General features: G+C 35.0%; 2 protein-coding genes across 2 annotated transcripts; both read left to right on the top strand.

Moving 5' to 3' along the window:
* Positions 1-902: 902 nt before the first annotated feature.
* On the top strand, positions 903-7,645 carry LOC115993758 (cellulose synthase-like protein D1). The gene is made up of 6 exons (XM_031117733.1): positions 903-1,779; positions 2,818-3,247; positions 3,785-4,165; positions 4,728-5,103; positions 5,692-6,106; positions 6,642-7,645. The coding sequence occupies exons 1-6, from the start codon at positions 1,199-1,201 to the stop codon at positions 7,597-7,599; spliced, it is 3,141 nt and encodes a 1,046-aa protein (XP_030973593.1). The 5' UTR covers positions 903-1,198; the 3' UTR covers positions 7,600-7,645.
* A 7,155-nt stretch (positions 7,646-14,800) lies between these two features.
* Positions 14,801-17,492, top strand: LOC115993798 (WD repeat-containing protein 43-like). Its single transcript, XM_031117771.1, has 6 exons — positions 14,801-14,964; positions 15,039-15,289; positions 15,548-15,630; positions 16,203-16,314; positions 16,817-16,891; positions 17,005-17,492. The coding sequence occupies exons 1-6, from the start codon at positions 14,931-14,933 to the stop codon at positions 17,188-17,190; spliced, it is 741 nt and encodes a 246-aa protein (XP_030973631.1). The 5' UTR covers positions 14,801-14,930; the 3' UTR covers positions 17,191-17,492.
* Positions 17,493-20,127: the final 2,635 nt, after the last annotated feature.

The following is a 20,127-nucleotide window of genomic DNA, read 5'->3' as shown; positions in this document are numbered from 1 at the left end:
TAAATAAATAAAACCCAGAAAGCCAACCAGGAATTTCTCAGTAAATGTAAAGCGCTGTGGAATGGTCTACACTGAAAACAACACATTGTAGTCCTAACTCGTAACTAGTGAAAAGCGAAAACTACCTGAGTTGTCATTCTTTGAGTAATGATTCATATATGAGTTGGTTTTGAAAATTTAAGTGTCATCAATTAGAAAGGAATAAAATTTTTTTTTTTTTTGAGAGAAAGAAATAATTTAAATTCACTAATTAACAATGTTTTATATAATAAAACGTATAGTATATTTAGTATTTTTCTTTATAAATTAAAGTGCCAGTTGGTGATTTTGATGGGATGCATCCAAAGGTCTATGAAAGAAAGAAAATCTAACAATATTGTTCATAACAGGTGTATTTTGAGTTGTGATGTAATTTTTTTTATATATAATTATTATATTTTATTTTATTGTGACTTGTGATGAGCCAGGATTTAATTTATTATTATAAAAATGTTGGGAGATTTTATTATAGGAAAATGTAAAATTATTACAAAAATTTACTAAGCACCGGTAAAGAATGCAATTGATAGATTTTGACTATATAGTAAAAGAATGTTAGGATTGATTTTTATTATAATTGATAACATACTTGTACCAAAATTTTTTTAAGTCTCTTTGAATCCTATTTGTCGAGTTAGTTAGAAGAACTCTAAAGTCCAAATATATATATATCAAAGGAGCAACATTTAGGTTGGTTTGTTTTTTCCCGAAATTTGTTAAATTGTTGGAAGAGGATGGGTTGTTAAATACTACTTATAATATTCCAATATTTAAGTTGGTACCAAATAAACCGTGAACCAAGAACCTAACTGAAGAGTGAAGAGAGAGGCCAAGCTTGAAAAGAGGGAGTGACATCCGTTGCAGTAAAGCTAAAAATAGATTCAACTTCAAAACCATTAAACTACTCAACTTTATTTGCCTCCTTCCAATTCCATTCTGCATGCAACTCCACAAAATTTTATAAGATTTCCATTTCTACACCCTCTTTGTGTCCACATTAAAATTTATGATCAATCTCCGGATTTTCAAATTACAGATTAAAAAAATATATATATATTCATGAAGAACATCGATCAATCTTGAATGAATGTAGTATATGATATAGATTTCTAAAGAAGACATATATATATCACATAGAAAAAGAAAAACATCAAGGTAGATGGCAACTTCATCAGGGTCACCAAAAAAATCATCATCATCATCATCATCATCAACGGCAAGCCGGCCACCTAATCAGGGCATCAAATTTGCTCGACGCACATCAAGCGGCCGTGTTGTGAGCTTGTCCCGGGACGATGACTTGGACATGTCAGGCGAGTTTGCAGGGCCAAATGACTACATCAATTACACGGTGATGATGCCACCTACACCAGACAACCAGCCCGGTGCAGATTCAGAAACCAAGCCAGATGGTGGCCCCCAAAGGCGGAGGACCGGAGATGAGGAAGGCGGTGGTAATGCCACCGCCACCGGAGCTGCAAAGATGGACAGGAGGGTGTCAGTGATGAAATCTTCCAACAACAAATCAATGTTATTGAGGACCCAAACTGGGGACTTCGATCACAACCGCTGGTTGTTCGAGACTAAAGGGAAGTATGGCATTGGTAATGCGTTTTGGTCAGCCGAGGACGATGATTATGGCTCCGAAACTGGTATGAGCATGTCTGATTTTTTGGACAAGCCATGGAAGCCACTCACTAGGAAGGTTAAGATTCCAACCGCTATTCTTAGTCCTTACAGGTATATATATATATGTGTTCTTTTTCTTTTGGTGGGTAAGAATAAGATTAATATGTTCATATATGTCATTCTTGTAAGAACATGCATTAGATTAGCAACAAAAATAATTAGAAAACTTTCATTATTTATATGAGTTGCATGAGCTTTATTAGCCAATCAAACTACGGGGAGAAACAAAATGGGAAGTGGGTTTTATATAAATTGTAATATTTGACTGTGTCTGATATGTTTCTTGTACGGAGAAACCTGAGAGCTCAACCTTAACGAACTTAACTAATTGGCAGAAAGTTAGCTGAGCCAGAGGGCTGATACAATAGAAAACAAGTTCAGAATTCTCAAAATTTTGTTTCCATCTCCCAATCTAACATTTCTCTTTATCTAAAAGTAACTCTTGCAACTAGTCGCCATAAAATCTTTCACACACACACATGTAACCATAAAACACTCACAAATACACTTTCCTTATTTCTAAGAGTGTCTTTTGTTATTAATGAATCATCATCGAACCACTCTTCTTATTTCTTATTCCTAAACTTACTCGCATTGATCGTATATAAAATAAATAAGTTTTCTTTATATTTTGTATGTTATGCTTTAATATAATTGATGTGAAAGAATCAATTATAAATTTGATTAATTTTAATTGTATCCCTACATTAAAGGTTAAGACTTTTGAATGGTTCTATTGTTAAATTTTTTATTAGCATGCAATAAGCAAAATGTAACTAAAAATCAGTGAACAAGAAAATGTCTAATTTGGAGTTAATCACGTTAGCCCTAAAGTTATACCAAGTCTCCATGTTATCTGCTCAGCTCATAGAAAGCAATGGCACAAGAATGACTGATACGTACATGTGCAACCGCGAATATCTCAACTCCAACTTCATTTCCATTCTTTCAAAAATTAGCTCAAGTGTACATCAATGAAATACTTTTTTCTTCAAACTTTCAAATCATATACCATGACTCCTGTTGTGAAACATTACATAAGACTTTTTTTAATTGTATAAAATGACACAAGTTTTTCTCTTTGAACAGGTTACTAGTGCTGATCCGAGTAGTAGTTCTAACTTTGTTCCTCACATGGCGTATCCAAAACCCCAATCGAGATGCAATGTGGCTATGGGGCATGTCCATTGTGTGCGAGTGTTGGTTCGCCTTCTCATGGCTCTTAGACATTCTTCCCAAGATCAACCCCATCAACCGAGCCACTGACCTTGCTGCCCTCCGTGACAAGTTTGAGCAGTCCTCCCCATCCAACCCTCATGGTCGCTCTGACCTCCCTGGTATTGACATCTTTGTCTCCACTGCCGATCCTGAGAAGGAACCTCCTCTTGTCACAGCCAATACCATTCTCTCCATTCTTGCTGTGGACTACCCAGTCGAGAAGCTTTCATGCTATATTTCAGATGATGGTGGCGCCATACTCACATTCGAGGCCATGGCCGAGGCTGTTCAATTTGCCGAGGTTTTGTTTTGTTACTATCTTCATCCAATGTCCTTCCTTTTTTGAACTTAAGACCATCCATTCTGATATCATATAAATTAACTATTATCTCAAAAACTTAATTGTTTTAAAAAAAAGAAATTAATCATTTGATACTTGTTTAAACACATTTATGAAGGAAATAATTGTGATCATTTTTAACTGTCTTTGCTAAAACCCAAAAAAAAAAAAAAAAAATACAAATGAAAATTTTATTCTTTAATATCATTATTAAGTTATATAAAGGGCCCCCCCTCTTTTTTCCTGAAATTCGTGAAAGGGATTTTCATGGAAGGAGCATTTTCCTTCTTATGAATTTGGCAAGCATTTTAGCAAAATTCAAGCAAAGATCATTTTCATTTTTTCATTCTTTTTTAATTCAACATAGTGACATTATATTTACATCTTTCTAGCCCAAAAAATAATGCAAATTAAGATTTATTCATGTTTGAATGATCAAATTATACAACACAATTGTATATTTCTATAAATGTGCAACTACCATTTGTTAATGTACAGGTTTGGGTGCCCTTTTGCCGCAAACACAACATTGAGCCTAGGAATCCAGATAGTTACTTTAGCAGCAAAACTGATCCCACGAAGAACAAGAAGCGTCCTGATTTCGTCAAGGATCGGCGTTGGATCAAGAGAGAGTACGATGAGTTTAAGGTTAGGATAAATGGTCTCCCTGAAGCTATACGTAAGAGGAGTGAAACGTATAACTCCAAGGAGGAAATGAAGGAGAAGAAGCTTGCCCGTGAGAAAAATGGAGGAGTGTTGCCACTGGACCCCATTAGTTTCACCAAGTCTACGTGGATGGCCGATGGCACTCACTGGCCGGGGACCTGGCTCAATCCTACGGCTGATCATTCAAAGGGAGACCATGCTGGAATTTTACAGGTGATCACTCAATAATTGCTAGCTCCTTGTATATATTCAACACCATCCTTTTTAACAAGTTCTTTTAGGATATGTTTAAGTTGTCAATGTATGATTAGAGTAACACTAAAATCACTGCAGACACTACTTTTATCATGTACTAATCGCAACCAATCATATCAATAGTTACAGAAAAATACTCCTTAGACTTGTTTTTATAAATCCCAATTACTCACAAATATTTATTATATTAATATCTACAAGTGCAGATGAAGCTTTGAAATTGTTTAATCTGTTTCATTTTATGCATTATTATCCTATTCTTAACATGAATCCCAAGTTAACTCACAAATGTTATCTATGACTACAAGTTTAGTTGAAGCTTTGAATTTGTTTCAAATGTTAGAATCACTTTGTCTTTGTGCATTGTTATCCTCTTCTAAACATGCTTTGGTTTTCTTACTTTATATTCTTTCTTATTTTTTCTAATAAGCATTTCCAATATTTTTCTTAAGTCCTCAAGTCTAAATTAGTTCCTAGCTGAATGCTGATTACTGAAATTGTGTAATTTATGACAATGCAGGTGATGAGTAAGGTTCCAGAAAATGAAACAGTGATGGGTCATTCAGACGAGAAAAAATTGGACTTCACTGGGGTGGACATTCGGCTACCAATGTTTGCATATGTCTCAAGAGAGAAGCGGCCAGGATATGACCACAACAAGAAAGCCGGTGCCATGAATGCCTTGGTTCGAGCTTCAGCAATACTGTCCAATGGTCCATTCATACTCAATTTGGATTGTGATCATTATATCTATAATTCTCAAGCTCTGAGGGAAGGGATGTGCTTCATGATGGACCGTGGAGGTGACAGGATATGCTACATACAGTTCCCCCAGAGATTTGAAGGGATTGATCCATCTGACCGATATGCAAATCATAACACTGTCTTTTTCGATGGTAATATTTGCAATTTATTTGCATCCAAATTATCTTTAATTTTTTGTTATTCTATATTTTTAAGTTTCACCTCTAAAATAAATTAAGGTTAAAACTGCGTATCAATTACTTATTTCGAGCCCATAGAAGCAGCAACTTTATTCACTAAATGCGACTTCATATTTTTTTTAGTTTCAAGAGGAAAAACTCACCATGTATGTGCATTAAGTATGAACTTCATGGAAACTAGGCACTACATTTTGGGTGACAGTTAAAACCAGTCAAACATCCATGCCATTTGTAATTCCTTAAAATATTAAAGGATTAGACTCATTTGATACTATTTGAGCATCTACGATTCTATTATAAGTAATGTTACAAACATTACAATTTTCACAATAATTTTCATAATAATTGAGTTGACAAATATTTACTGATTATTATCAAGGTCTATCATTGACGCCATTTTCTTTTATCTTCCATTAGCAACTACTATCTCAGCAATTGCGAAAATTTTTTAATTCTAGAGTTATTATTCGGTTAGTGTTGTGTGCTATTCCTTGCTTTTTTGTTCCCCTCATAATTCAAAATTCCCATTTTGCATAAAAGGAAATATGCGAGCTCTAGATGGTCTTCAGGGCCCGGTATACGTGGGAACCGGCTGCATGTTCCGGCGATATGCACTCTACGGTTTCCACCCACCTAGAGCAAACGAGTACTCAGGCATGTTTGGGCAATTAAAATCCCCAGCTCCCAATATTTCTGCAATGCAGTCATTGCAATCTGATCAGGAAGAGGACTTAGACACACAGCCCCTAACATCACACCCTGACTTGAACTTGCCAAGGAAGTTTGGGAATTCCACTGTGCTCACGGAGTCCATAGCCATTGCAGAGTACCAAGGAAGACCACTTGCTGATCACATTTCTATTAAAAATGGTAGGCCTCCAGGGGCACTGCTCCTGCCCCGCGCACCACTTGATGCGCCCACTGTTGCTGAGGCAATTTCTGTCATCTCTTGCTGGTAATTCCTCACTCATTTCAATTTCTTTGCATTATATTGTTTTCAAAACATTTAGTGTGGCTATCAATCTAATCTTCCCGAACCTAACACTGTTCCTGCGCCATAGACTTAAGTGGCACATAAAGTCAAGTTTCACATAGTTTTATTTAAGATTCTGGCTTCATAATGTTAGGATCACAACATTATTTTTCACAATTTTTTTTTTTCACAACTATTGGTATGTGTGATTATAGCAACATCACTTTCACCTAGGTCCATCACTGACGCCACTCTTGTTAAATGCAGCAATTACAACAGTCATGTTAGCAGTTGTGAAAACGCATTTGGTTGCTTAGAAAAAATTGATTATAATGTTACTTGAAAGATGTTTCAGATGAAAAAAGAAGGAAAACATTGGATAACAATACAGAAATTTTCAAGAACCAAACTCATCAAAAGAAGTAACAAATTTGAGATAGAGAACATGATGGCTGTAGAAGACAAGATTCATCAATGTCTAAATGGTTAGTAACTAATTGTCTAAATGCAAACGCAGGTATGAGGACAAGACTGAATGGGGTGACAGGATAGGTTGGATTTATGGATCAGTGACAGAGGATGTGGTAACTGGCTACAGAATGCACAACCGTGGGTGGCGATCTGTGTATTGTGTCACAAAGCGTGATGCTTTCCATGGCACAGCACCTATTAATCTCACTGATCGACTGCACCAAGTCCTTCGATGGGCCACTGGTTCTGTTGAAATCTTCTTCTCTCGGAACAATGCATTTCTTGGAAGCAAACGCCTCAAGTTCCTACAACGCATTGCATACCTCAATGTTGGTATCTACCCCTTCACTTCCTTCTTCTTAGTTGTATATTGCTTCCTTCCCGCGCTTTCTCTCTTCACAGGAAATTTCATTGTTCAAAGCCTAAACATCTCGTTCCTTGTCTATCTCCTTACCATCACTGTTACTCTCACTCTCATCTCCCTCCTGGAAGTCAAGTGGTCTGGTATAGGCCTTGAGGAATGGTGGAGAAATGAACAATTTTGGGTCATTGGTGGCACAAGTGCTCACCTTGCTGCTGTGCTTCAGGGTCTCCTAAAAGTTATAGCCGGTATTGAAATCTCTTTCACATTAACCTCAAAGTCTGGTGGTGAAGATGAAGATGACATATATGCTGATCTTTACATTGTGAAGTGGACAAGTCTATTCATGATGCCATTAACAATCATGGTAGTCAACCTGGTTGCTGTTGTTATTGGATTCTCCAGGACCTTATACAGTGTGATACCACAATGGAGTAAGCTGATGGGAGGATTGTTCTTTAGCTTCTGGGTGTTGGCTCACATGTACCCATTTGCCAAAGGTTTGATGGGGAGGAGAGGAAGAGTGCCCACAATTGTATACGTGTGGGCAGGGCTGGTTTCAATTACAGTGTCTTTGCTTTGGATATCAATTAGTCCTCCAGACGATACTGCCACTACCTCAGGTGGAGGTGTTCAGATATAATATAAGTTGGTCAGGATATACGAAGGATTAGAATCTGATATGAAAATTTGTGAGTTCAGTTTTCTCAACTGATAAAATTTGATGGTTGAATAGGAGATTTGAGGTTCAATCCATACTTACAACAAAAATCGGTCGGTGACTTGGTTTGACGATAAAAAGCACAATCATTAAAAGTGGATGCCATAAATTCAAACTCTATTAAAAAAAAAAGAATCTGATATGAAAATTCAAAACAGTAAAATACATTAGGCTCTCTCCCTCTCTTTTTGACTGGTTGGATTTCAGAATATAAGCAAACTTTATGTGCTAGGTGTACCATGACAAATGTACAATAGATTTTCTTTTTCTTACTTGTACGTGTCTATTTTTGGTTACTGATGGAAGGAATGGGTAGTGTCAGCCAATTTTTTTACAAATGTTGTCTTCTATTGACTAAATTTTGAGCTTCTGGTTATTTAAAGGAATTTTAAGATTATGATCCCAGTATTTTGCACGGGCAAATTAAGTTGCTTTGGAAATGAATTTCATTCACCCATGTAAATGATTCCTTAAACTTATTTTTATAATAATTTTCTTTTTAAAAGAAATATTATTTACCTACCGGCTACCAATAGTTCATAACTACGGGCTGTGCATATGGCCTAATGAATATCAGTGACAGCGTGACAAGTATAATCCTTTCATAACCAGTGATAGTTAACCCAACTTTACATGATCGATTCTCAAAAAAAAAAACTTTACACGATCGAAAAGGACATGGCTTTTGTCCAGTGCATTAGTGCACTAGACACATTGGAATACTGACATGTGTTCATTTTCTAATGTGTCCAGTGCAAATGTGCAATTAATGCATTGAATACAAGCTCTTACCAATTGAAAAATACTAAACTTACCACCACACACCCTTTGTGCGATGGTCACTCCACAAGTATAAGTGCTTGTGGGGTGTGGAGGGCAAAAGTTAGGTTTCAAGTCTCTAGAAGGGAGCTTTCACACACATATACATTTAGATTAGGATAGAGTAGAATTTCTATCTTGTATAAAAAAATTAAAAAAAAATACAAAACTTCATATAAATTTTACTCTAAAAAAAAAAATTACAAATTGAGATAGTAATGAATGTGATTAGTGCATTTTAACAAGATAATAAATGAGTATTTGAATTGTTTCTTGCTATTAATAACACATTAATTTGTAAAACCTATGCAGTAATATTTGTACTACCCCTAGCATCAATTACACACTATATTATAAATAAATTGTTCACTATTTAAAGAATAGTTCTCCTACAACCATTCACTTTGCCCCAACTTGATGATATGGTTGATTGTGATTAGTAAAATATGACTTTCACTTGAATTTACCACTTTTTTTTTATCACTTAGAATCAACTAAATCATAGTTGTGGCAAAAGTTGCATCCATCAACTTTCTCTTAAAGGAAAGTAAACCGTTGAGGAATTATACAACCAAAACACTTTTAACATAATTATTTCAAATGAAATCGTACGTGTTATATAAGAATAAAAAAAAAATACGGAATAAAAAAAGATAAATGACAATTGGCTAAGCTTGTAGTTCAATTAGTTGGTACCTCTTAGCGTTTCCAATGGAGACATTTAGGATTCAAATCACACCTCACTCGCTATAACCAACTCCCAAAAAAAAAAAAAAAAAAAAAAAACCCTACCTTTACTGCATAGCATTTAGGTTTGGGAGCAGTTTAATTGTTAAATTGGATTGTGTGGGAGAATTTGATACGTTGGATGCTATCATGACTATTCTCTTATGAACCTAATTTATTATAATTAGTACTAGATAAATAATGATAGAGATATATATTTTATTTATTGAAATAAATTATTTTGAATTGAAATTAGTTAGATTAGTTTGGATTATGGTGAATTATGATTGGTTTTATTGATAGATTATAGAAAGTTAATATTTATCTTTTATCTAATTGGAAATCTGTAGTTATGATTTTCTAAGTTACCAATTCTCAGTTAGTCTATTTGGAAGTTTAGACTTCTTTGAAGTAGTCTACTTATCAAATTTGGAGTCCTTGGTTTCTTCAAAGCATCCAACAAAACAAATTGTTGTCCATAGGAATGCAATTTGGAGCGGCATTGGGCCATATTTAGCATTGCACTACGTGCTGCAGTTTTCTTAAAACCCTCACTGCACCTTAATAGATCAATCACAGATTCATGGTGCGGTGCAATGCAATGTCATTTGGTCGATTTTCATATATATTCAATATATATTACAAATATATACTAAATATATTTAATATATGTTAATATTTATAAATTTTATATTAAATATAAAATAAAACTTATATATTGATAGGTGCGGTGGAGTTTTAATATATATATATATATATATATATATTTTTAATCAGTCTAAAACACATAATTATTTTATTTAATAAGTCTGAAATGCATAATTCATATCAAATGGAAAACCCTAAAAACACAACCAAGCCTAAAACACTAAATCTAACACCCTAACATGCATTTTAAAACATACAAAAACGTAAACCAAATCTAGATAGACATATTAAAACATATTATAGCAAGAAACAAGACAAACAGCAAAATTAAAAGCATAAAAAGAAAAGAAAAGGAAAAAAAAAAGTTTAAACTAATACTTCAAAGAAAAGCTCTTCAAGCTTTATTTCTTATCATATCCCTCAGTCAAATCTATTCAAAAACCAATAAGAAAGTGATTAGTAATCTTAAACTCAAAAGATCAAGGTCAGAAAAGGCCCTAATCAAAAGAAAATTGACTTGAGAATGTTTTGTGAAAAACTCTCCCTGTAATTCACTATTTTTAGTAAATCTTAGTGTTTTCCTGTGGGATTTCTATGTGTTTTGAAAATATACCATGTAAAGCTACTTATAGTGTGAAAAAAGGGGTTTGGAACGATCCCCAAACAATGTGGGATTCGTTCCAAACCTCAACATAAATGCAAAAAACTTGTCTTGTATAGTTTCTGGGAATCGCTATGCGTGCTCAAGCTAACTCTTATGTGCACATAGCGAGGGTTTCCTTTGGCCTTATTTTTCAAATTTTGATTTATTTGCTCATTAAAAGTTACATTTTTCATTTTAACACTTCTCAAGTCAAGTTAACTTCTGATTGGGCCCTAAACCAACCTTAGGTCTTAAAATTCACCATCATGGAAAGCGAGGGCTCTAGTCATAAGGAGTATAAAATGTGGTGTCTACACCATGCCAATCAACACTATGGAAGTGCTAATCGGCACTTGCCAAGTGCTGGTTGGCACTCTTGAGTGCTAGGCCCAGTTTTCTCTTTTGGTTCATTTTGGACTCTTTTTTAGGGATTTCCTGAGTCGGGAATTGCACTTGGACATAAATCCATCTTAATTAGATAATCAGGTCCTTCAAATAATAATTATCTGAAAGATAATTATATTAAAAAACTTAATTATCAACAACTCCCTTTTAATATAAATTATCCATTTTATTTCTATGCAACCAAGCTTATTTTTTATCAAATCCAACAACCAATCACATAAATCACTTAATTAATTTTAATTGTTTGACTAATCAGAATTAATTTCAATTAATCACACGTGACTAGCTTCACCCACATAAGATGCATGCAGACCATGAAACTTGATCTTATGAAATCTTTCAATCCGACAGTCCGATTTGGGAATTGGGCATATCGTCACAATCGTTAGAGTCTCAAGATCATTTTTATGATATGTGATAAATGATTTAATGCATGAAATGCAATTATGATTTTTTGGTATTCAGAACAATCATTTTAGTCATCATCCAAGATTAAATTATAGGTGCAAAATTGAGTGTCTACACACACCAAAAAACCTTCGATTTCTCTCTTTTCCCAACAATCAAGAGGTAGTGTTCTTGAACTCTTTTTCCTCTCCTTGGTCTTTGCACCTTGGATATGAGGTTTTAGGGCTGTAGATGTAGCTTTTTAGTATATCTACACTCATTTATTTTATTGCTTTATCTTGCTTTATAATATGCTTTATTGCTTTCCATAGTATATCTCTTGCTTTATCTTACTTCCTAGCATGCCTTATAGCTTTCTAGCATGTCTCCTTGCTTTCTAACGTGTTTTATTGCTTTGATGATGTTGGCCTAGCCGTCTTGGGCTATGACATGTCTAAATACCTTGCTTGTGCTAAAATCTACATGTCTCCATGCTTCTTGCCATGCTTATGCTTGCTTTTATGATTTATATCCATGTTTGTCTGACTAGATCTAGGCTTTTCCATTGCTTTGTTCCCTTTGTGGGTTTGTGCTTGGTCTTTGGGGCCACCTACTTGTTTGGTTGCATCCGTCCCTCTTGTGGCTTGTTTGGATGTAACCATTTGTGAGTACACATCTCCGTGATGTTGGTTTGCACGATGCATACCCTCCTCCACCCTAGGTGATGACATGTTGCCTTGCTTGCTTTGTGCCATCTCGTTTGGCTTTCTTTGTTTCTTTGCATCTTTGCACATTTGCCTATATGTTCATGCTTGCATATTTGTGTGTTGCTTGTTTGTGTCATCCAGCTTAGTTCCTACAATCTCATGCGAGTTCACACCCGTTCTTGATACATGAGACCTTGGGTCCCTTTTAAGAACTTTGCTTGATGGCACATGTGTTGTCCATAATCCAATCTCATGGAACTATGGATGCTAGATCCAAACCTACATTTTGTCCTCTAAGGACAGCCCCTTTGTTTGATAACATGCTTGTTTGCCTTGTTTGGCTCTCTTTGTTAGTTTGTCATTTCACATGCTTTCTTTCTCGTTGTTTCCTTGCATATCTACTGGTTTCATGTTTCTTTTGTCATTGCATGTGCACACTTGGAGCTAGGATGCTTGGAGCAAGGATGCAAATTCTGAGATGCAAGCTAAAAGGGGCAAATGCAAGCAAGAAGGCGCAAGCCCAAAAAGGGCAATGTTCAGTAGATAAGAGACTTAGCCTCCCCGAATGGTTTCCTTTCTCTCTCTTAGCCTTTTTCTTTAGAACCTTGTATCTAGCTTTAGGCCGCATTCCTAGGGTATGTCAATTTCTACTTTATATTTCCTGTACATTGCTGGGCCATACCCTATGGATGTAGGCATGTCATTTTATCTTTTTTGTACCTTGCTTGGGCTACATTCCTTGGGTATGGCATGTCTTATTTACATTTCCTATACCTTGCTAGGCCATACCCTTGGAACATTGGCAATGTCTTCTTTACTTTCCTGCTTTGTGTGCTAGCAATGTGCAGGATATTTGTGTGTGTGTGTGTGTGCGTGCGCCTGTTTGTGGGTGATCATGCATTTTGTATGATGGACTCTCATGGTTAGGAGAGTAACCCTCTTGTAATCATGGGTGAACTTGACCTTGTAGTGTGGGTATACGCTCAAGGCGACTGTTGTAGGTGCTTATTCACGCTACATTGTGGGCATGATCATTGCGGTGTGATTATCTCGATCTATGTTAGCTAAGTAATATTGGTTTCCCCGTGTATGCGATATGTATCAATGTGTTTGATGCTTTGGCTTGCCCTAATATGAACACACTATCACGCACCATATACATAGGCATGAAACTTTGCCGATGCACCATAGTGCACCAAACCTGAAACTCTGCCGAATTTTCGTAGTGAAAATGGGGTACCTTTGTTGCCGTATTCTCATAGCGAAAGCTTGGTGAGAATAGTGTTTTGTGTGCTATGACACACCTGAGGCGAAGCACTGCTGGATTTCCACCATGAAAATAAGGCGAAATACTGCTGGATTTTCATCGTGGAAATTTGGCAATGACTCCAAAATATACTAGTGAAGCATCGATTAAGACCACATCCTTTCCGAATCCTAACCTCAAAGCCCAATTCCATTAAAGCCCTAAAAGCTAATGTCAATAGCTCAATTTTAATTATCAATGTCCGAAAATTAAGATTTTACCAAAATAAAGGACTGTCTACGAACAGGCGTTGTGGAGTGCCTAACACCTTCCCCACACGTAACCAAACTTCCGAGTTCAAGAATCAAGATTTTTTTTTTTATCCGTCCATATTAGATTAGGAAAAACAACCTTTTTTCTTAACCTAAGATTAGTAATAAAATCAAATTGAGTCAAGTGACCAATCACACCTTAGAAAAAACTCAATGATTGGCGGCGACTTCACTTACCTTTGGTAACCCATTTAAAATTGACCCAATTCAGTCACACACACCAAAGGTCCTTCACCCTCGTTCTTCAAAGTACTCGAGCTCCAAGGCCTCACCCTCAAGGATGGCCAAAGCGCGAGCATCGCCACGATTGGTGGTCAACCACTGCGAGGCATTGACACTCTCCTACGAAATTTGGACCACACACATGACACTTCACTTTCTCATCTACAAAAATTTTTTATACACTATGGATAAAGTATGAAATGACGATGTTTTTATTTTTTTTTTTGTTATTTTGTTATTTTTTATTTCATAGTTAGGAGAAGGTGAATTTGAACATTGGATGTCTTCTTTGAAAATGCCAAGAAGTGTCAACCAATTAAAATACAAGACTCTTGGCTATTGTTATTGTAATAACTAATAAGCCTAAGAAACTAGAATGCCAAGAAGTGATATAAAGAAAAAAAGTTATTAGAATAGAAAATTTAGAAGGGATTGTAAATTTTAGAGATGATGAAAAAGATGTCAATGAGGAAATGATACAGCAATATTATGAAAATGATGATAGCATTGACTAAAATATAAAAATAACTCATCAAAATATATATATATATATATATATAAAAAGTTAAAAGAATGTTAAATTACAAATTACTCTATGACTTTATCTGAAATTCAATTCAGTCTTATAATTTCATTTTCGTTCAATTCAATTCTCTAAATTTCAACTTTATTTAATATAGTCATATTGTTAATTTCTTTTCAAATTGCACCATTAGTAAATCCTAAAACGACATTTTTCGGGTTTCGTTTTATGACATGCTTAACAACAAATTTCTAATGAAAATGGACAAGAAGACTGAATTGAAAGTGAAGTTACAAGACTAAATTGAATTTTAAAAAGAAAAAAAAAAAGTTAAAAATGTAATTTGTAATTGGGAAAAGTTAATAGATATTCTAAGTGCATGCAGTTATAAAATATTTTTAAAGACTATTTATAATAAATAAAAACTGAACCCTTTGTAATTTAGAAGAAAAATAGAGAAAACCAAAGTCGTAAAAAGTCTAAAACCCTAGCAAAAAACGTACAGAAAATCCCAAATCGAAAAACCCTAAGAAAAAACAACAGAAATAGCAGCAGAAGAAAGGGAAAGCCACATTGTCCCCTTGCCCTTAATCCAATGCCGACGACAATCAAGAAGAAGAAGAAGAAAAGTAATCAGTCTCTCTCATCAATTCAATTTCTCTTATTAATTCAAATTTACATTGGTTGTTTTATTTTTACACAGGTAGTGGAAGTGGAGAGTCTTCCGATGGAGTTTTGGTTAACGAGCCAACGATGGGAGAGAAGCTCGCAACTCTGAGTCTTATTACAGATTCCAAGCAGCAGCAGCAAGAGCCTTCTCTGGTTGCAGCGACACAGCCTCAGCCTCAGCCTCAGCCTCCAAGTGCAGACTCAGTTCAGGTGCTGCTTAGACAGGCTTTACGCGCCGATGATCGTGTGCTCTTGTTAGATTGCTTGTACAACCGAGACGAGAAGGTCGGCTCAGGCACTTTTTCTTTTCTTTCTCTCCTCGTTATACCCGATTGATTTTCAAGAAAAAAACAAAAAAAAAACAAACTTACTCTATCCCTGAAGGACGGAGTGTCTGATCATTTCATTTGGTGCAGAGTGTCATTTCTTGAAAACTGGGTATAACGAATTGTATTTATGAGTTTTTTTTTTTTTTTAATATTGCTTTGGTTTGGTTTGGTTTTGTTAATGGCTGACATATTAAGTTTGTGTTTCTGTTTGCAGGTTATTGCGAAGTCAGTTTCGTTGTTGAGTCCGGCTGATGTGCTCAAGCTTTTGCGGTCTCTGATATCAATTATTCAGTCGAGGTATAAACCAAGTGTGGTGAATGAGTCTGTGAAATTGGTTGACCCATTTAGCAATACTGAACCAATTTTTGGTTTCTTAAAATAGTGACTAGAAAGAAGTTGAATATGCTGGACATAAAGTTCTTGGGGCTCTTTGTTTTGCAACAATAAGACTAATGGCACAACAAATTTCATAACATTTTTCACAATTGTTGAGGAGGTAGGTTGTAATTAGTGTACAATGAACTGCTTAGCTCATCATGGTTGAATGCCTCTGAATTACGCAACAATTGGTTCTAGAAGGTTGGGTCATTTGCCTCTAGGTTTTACTAGCTAGAGGCGAGTTCAAAGGTTGTTCTTTAGAAATGTTCCCTATGTTATCAAAAAAACTAATCACAATCTGCCACCTTAACAAGTTGTGAATTTATTATTATTATTATTATTTTGTCTCTAGCATTGTTGGTTTTGCAATGGATGTTCTTTCTGGCAATTGGTTTATGCTAGTTTCCCTTTTCTTTCCAGCTGGTGTTCTGGAGTATAACAGTCCATACAATATGAGTTTAACGAATTTTTGTGTTGTATTTTCACTCCAGGGGTGCGATTTTGGCATGTGCACTTCCATGGCTAAAAAGTCTACTTCTTCAACATGCAAGTGGAATAATGTCCCAGGAATCTTCTTTAGTTGCCCTGAATTCTTTATATCAGGTAAGAAGTAGTTAAAAAAGATTGCGATGAAACCATTTTACATAACACCTGACATGTTGACTCTCTGCATGTTGGGATATCTTTCACGTATGTACCCCCCTGATGGTTTCTATGCATTTTCTTTATAAAAAGTCGTTTGGCTTGATGGATATAATATTGTCTTTAACTTGCTTATAATAAAATTGATATGATTGGTACATTTATAACAATTACAATGAGTTAATTACCTGTCATATTAAGGATTTCTTTAACTGACATAATCTACATATTTCCGTTGCTTGAAAATACTAGACTATTTAATACCAATGTTAACAAATTCTTGACTTTGGAAATGTGTTACCTTGACATGCTGAATATTTATTGGATCCAAGAATAGAATAGGAATTTATCACTGGTAAAAGCATAAGAAAGCTTTGTGAAAATTTTGGCTTTTAGTCTATTTCCTTGACATTGTTCTGCATGATGAAAACAATCTTATGTAGCCTTGTACTATTATGTGCAGCTCATCGAGTCTAGAGTCTCAACTTTTGAATCAGCTATTCAACTATCGAGTTGCTTGGACATCCTTTACACGGGGGTAGGTGTTAAAATTTTATGGTATAGAGTTCAGCAAGAGCAAGTATCAAGGCTTCTTTTTTTCTTTTTTTTAATTTATTTTTTATTTTTTAAATTCAAACCTCTTGAACACAGGTTGTGGATGATGACATAGAGGAGAATGCCACTACGGTGCCAGTAATTTATGAGGATGAGGATGAAAGTGATGAAGAGAAATCTGAAGATGCCATGGAAACTGATCAAGATATCAATGATGAGGAAGCATCAGTAGCATTTGATGGTGTTAGTGACATTGAAGGAAGTGATGGCTTGAGTGACTGATGTGAATCTAATGGTAGTTAGGGTTGTATTTCCAAATTTTGGGACAAATTGTATCTTGATCGTAGTATTTTCTTGGAAATGGAAATCATATCTGTATACAATGTTAGCTCTTCAGCATGTATATGCTTGATTACGAAGTCACTAAGAAAGGTGCGGGGGGCATCTTGTTCTTCTCTTCTGTGCTGAAGTCAGAACTCTAAACACAGTTTTGTTGCCTGTAAAGGCTGTAATCCTTCATGATTTTTGAAATGCACTATATCTAGCTACCAGCCTTCCTAGGGGTTGATAATTGATATGTGAAATTGTGATTGCGTTGAGAAACTTTTAAGTTCAAAATCTTTAGAATATGGGAACAAGATCCCAAAGTGTGAAGAAATTGAAGATGCCTTCATTTACTTTGGCCCCACTGTCTCTGAAGTTCCTTTCAAACCAAGCCCTCGGCACATACGCTACACAACATTCCATGCTCCCTTGGCTCTAACTGCAGAATGGTTTGATTCAGTTTGAAGAAAACAACTGAATTTCTGCTCTGTATCTATTATGACCTTTGGTAATATAAAGCCTCAATAGTTTCCTATCAAGTCAATTGACTATCTGCATTTTTTTTTTTTCCCGAAATTCACCAGATTTGCTGTAATAATAGCCAAATAAAGAGTTTCATATCTTCCTTCGCTTCGTAACAATTTTCCCGTATAACCAATGGTTCTTGCATAAAGCAAGAAAATTAGAAAATAAACTGCTTTCTAGTGCACTTGTGAGTTGTGACAGTATAGCTTGAAAACGGGGAGATTCAAAGTTTCAAACACCTATGGGTTGTAACAATCCTATGCACCATAGGAAGCAAATATTTAAGTCATCAATTACAATGTGAAAAGTAAATAATTGATAAAAGAATATAGTCAACACACCACGTATTGGCCGTTTATTGTTTATAATAATAAATAAGATTTTGGGTTTAGATGTTAACAAATTATATATATGAGAAAACTGGGTAGTTAGGGTTTGTGTGCAAGTTGGATTTGTCTCAATTGATATGTTTGCTCTCAAATAACATTTAGAGAAATGCTTTAATTGAATGAGTAATCTAACTTCCTTATTACATAGTTTTGAACATTCTAAAATTGTAATAGGAATTTACGAAGCTATTAACATTCCAAATGAGGTCAAAAGAAGGGAGGATGATTGCATGTTTATTGCACGATACATTATGCAAAAATATACTTTATATTACAAATTAAAAATATACTTTATATGCTATTCATTACGAATAGGTTTTAGTATTCGGAAAGGAAAGTCTAGATATTATAGTTGGTCAAAGAATATATGGAAGGTGAATTTTTACGTTCTAAGGAGGGTTCTAAGCTAGATGAAGATTCTTGTGAATAATAGATTGGAGACTAGAACTAGTCACAAAACATTTATTCATTTCATAGTTGAAAATAATATTTGGACTTTAATCCAAGAGCATAGTTATTGACTTGTATAACCATCGAAAAGACATTTGTTAAGATATGGTCATCGTATTTCAAAACCTAAGTGAGGTGCAATTGATTCTATAGTGAATGCGGGTAAAACCGTATAAGCACAGATACTTCTTATTCTTATCTAATAAAAGAAGTCGAAGAGAGTAAGAATTTGACTTTTACTAAGGTAGCGTTTGGATTGGGGTTGCGTTTTGCATTTCAGTGTTTCATCCTTTTTTTTTTTTTTTTTGTTTTGGTGTGAACAGTAATCCGGAAATTATTTTTTTATTGTTTTTAGTTTTTAGTTTTCAGTTTTCAGCAAAATATGCAGTATCCAAACGCACCCTAAAAGTTTTTTTTAGAATGGACTTTTACTAAAAGTGATTGTTATAACTATGTGAACAAGCAAAAGATGCAAAATAATTAGCAATGGAGATTTTCAAAACCCTTTGAACATTTTTAAACATAAGCATACAAAAAATCACAAGTTCTTTTACATGGTTCAAGTAGATTAAGAGAGTTGTATAACTATTTTTTTCTGGAAAGATGAGAGATCAAAGATCGATTATGAATGCTTTGGAGATGCAGTATTTGATACCATCTACCCCACAAATACCGCAACATCTCCAAAATAATCATAATCAATTCTTGATCTCTCATCTTTCCAAAAAAAAAATTAGTCATTCAATTTTCTTGATCTACTTAAACAATTAAACTGTGCAAAAGAACATGTGATCTTTTGTATGCTTACATTTAAGGAGAAATTACATTTTACCACTCTAAACTATATCACATATTACACTTTGCCTAAACTATGATTCTTATTACACTTTGCACTCCGACATTAAGTTTGGTGTTAATTTGGATGGGAAAATTCAAAGTTTAGGGTGCAAAGTGTAATAAAGAATATAGTTTAGAGTGGTAAAGTGTAATTTTTTATTTGTTTTTAATGGATTGAGAAGAGAGGTAATTAGGTCTTTTACATAGTGTCATAATTTTTCATCCAAGTTAACATCAAACTTAACGTCAAGGTGCAAAGTATAACAAAAGTCATAGTTTAGAGTACAAAAGTGTAACATAGGGTATAATTTAAGGTGGTAAAGTATAATTTCCTCTACATTTAAAGTGGTTCAAAGGGTAAAGTCATGGGAGCAATGTCAGCTAAAGGACCAGGGGTAGCAGATAGCTTGGAGGAAGAAGCTCTTGCTTGCCGTAGAGCACTGGAATTTGTTGTGGACATTGGCTTCTCTAAACTGGTCATCGAAGGGGACTGTGTACAGGTGATCAACGCAATCAATTCCAACAAGGCTAACTTATCTTGACTAGGCCTTGTATATGAAGACATTCAGGTGCTCATCTCGGGTCTAAGGTGGGCAGAGGTACACTAGGTGAAGAGGAGTGCAAATTTGGTTGCCCATAGTTTAGCACATAATGCAAAAAACATTTCAGATGATGTAATTTGGCTGGAGGATTC

Source organism: Quercus lobata, chromosome 6, assembly GCF_001633185.2.
Source record: "Quercus lobata isolate SW786 chromosome 6, ValleyOak3.0 Primary Assembly, whole genome shotgun sequence".
In the NCBI taxonomy this organism is placed as follows: Eukaryota; Viridiplantae; Streptophyta; class Magnoliopsida; order Fagales; family Fagaceae; genus Quercus; species Quercus lobata.
This window is presented reverse-complemented; position numbering and strand designations above follow the sequence as displayed.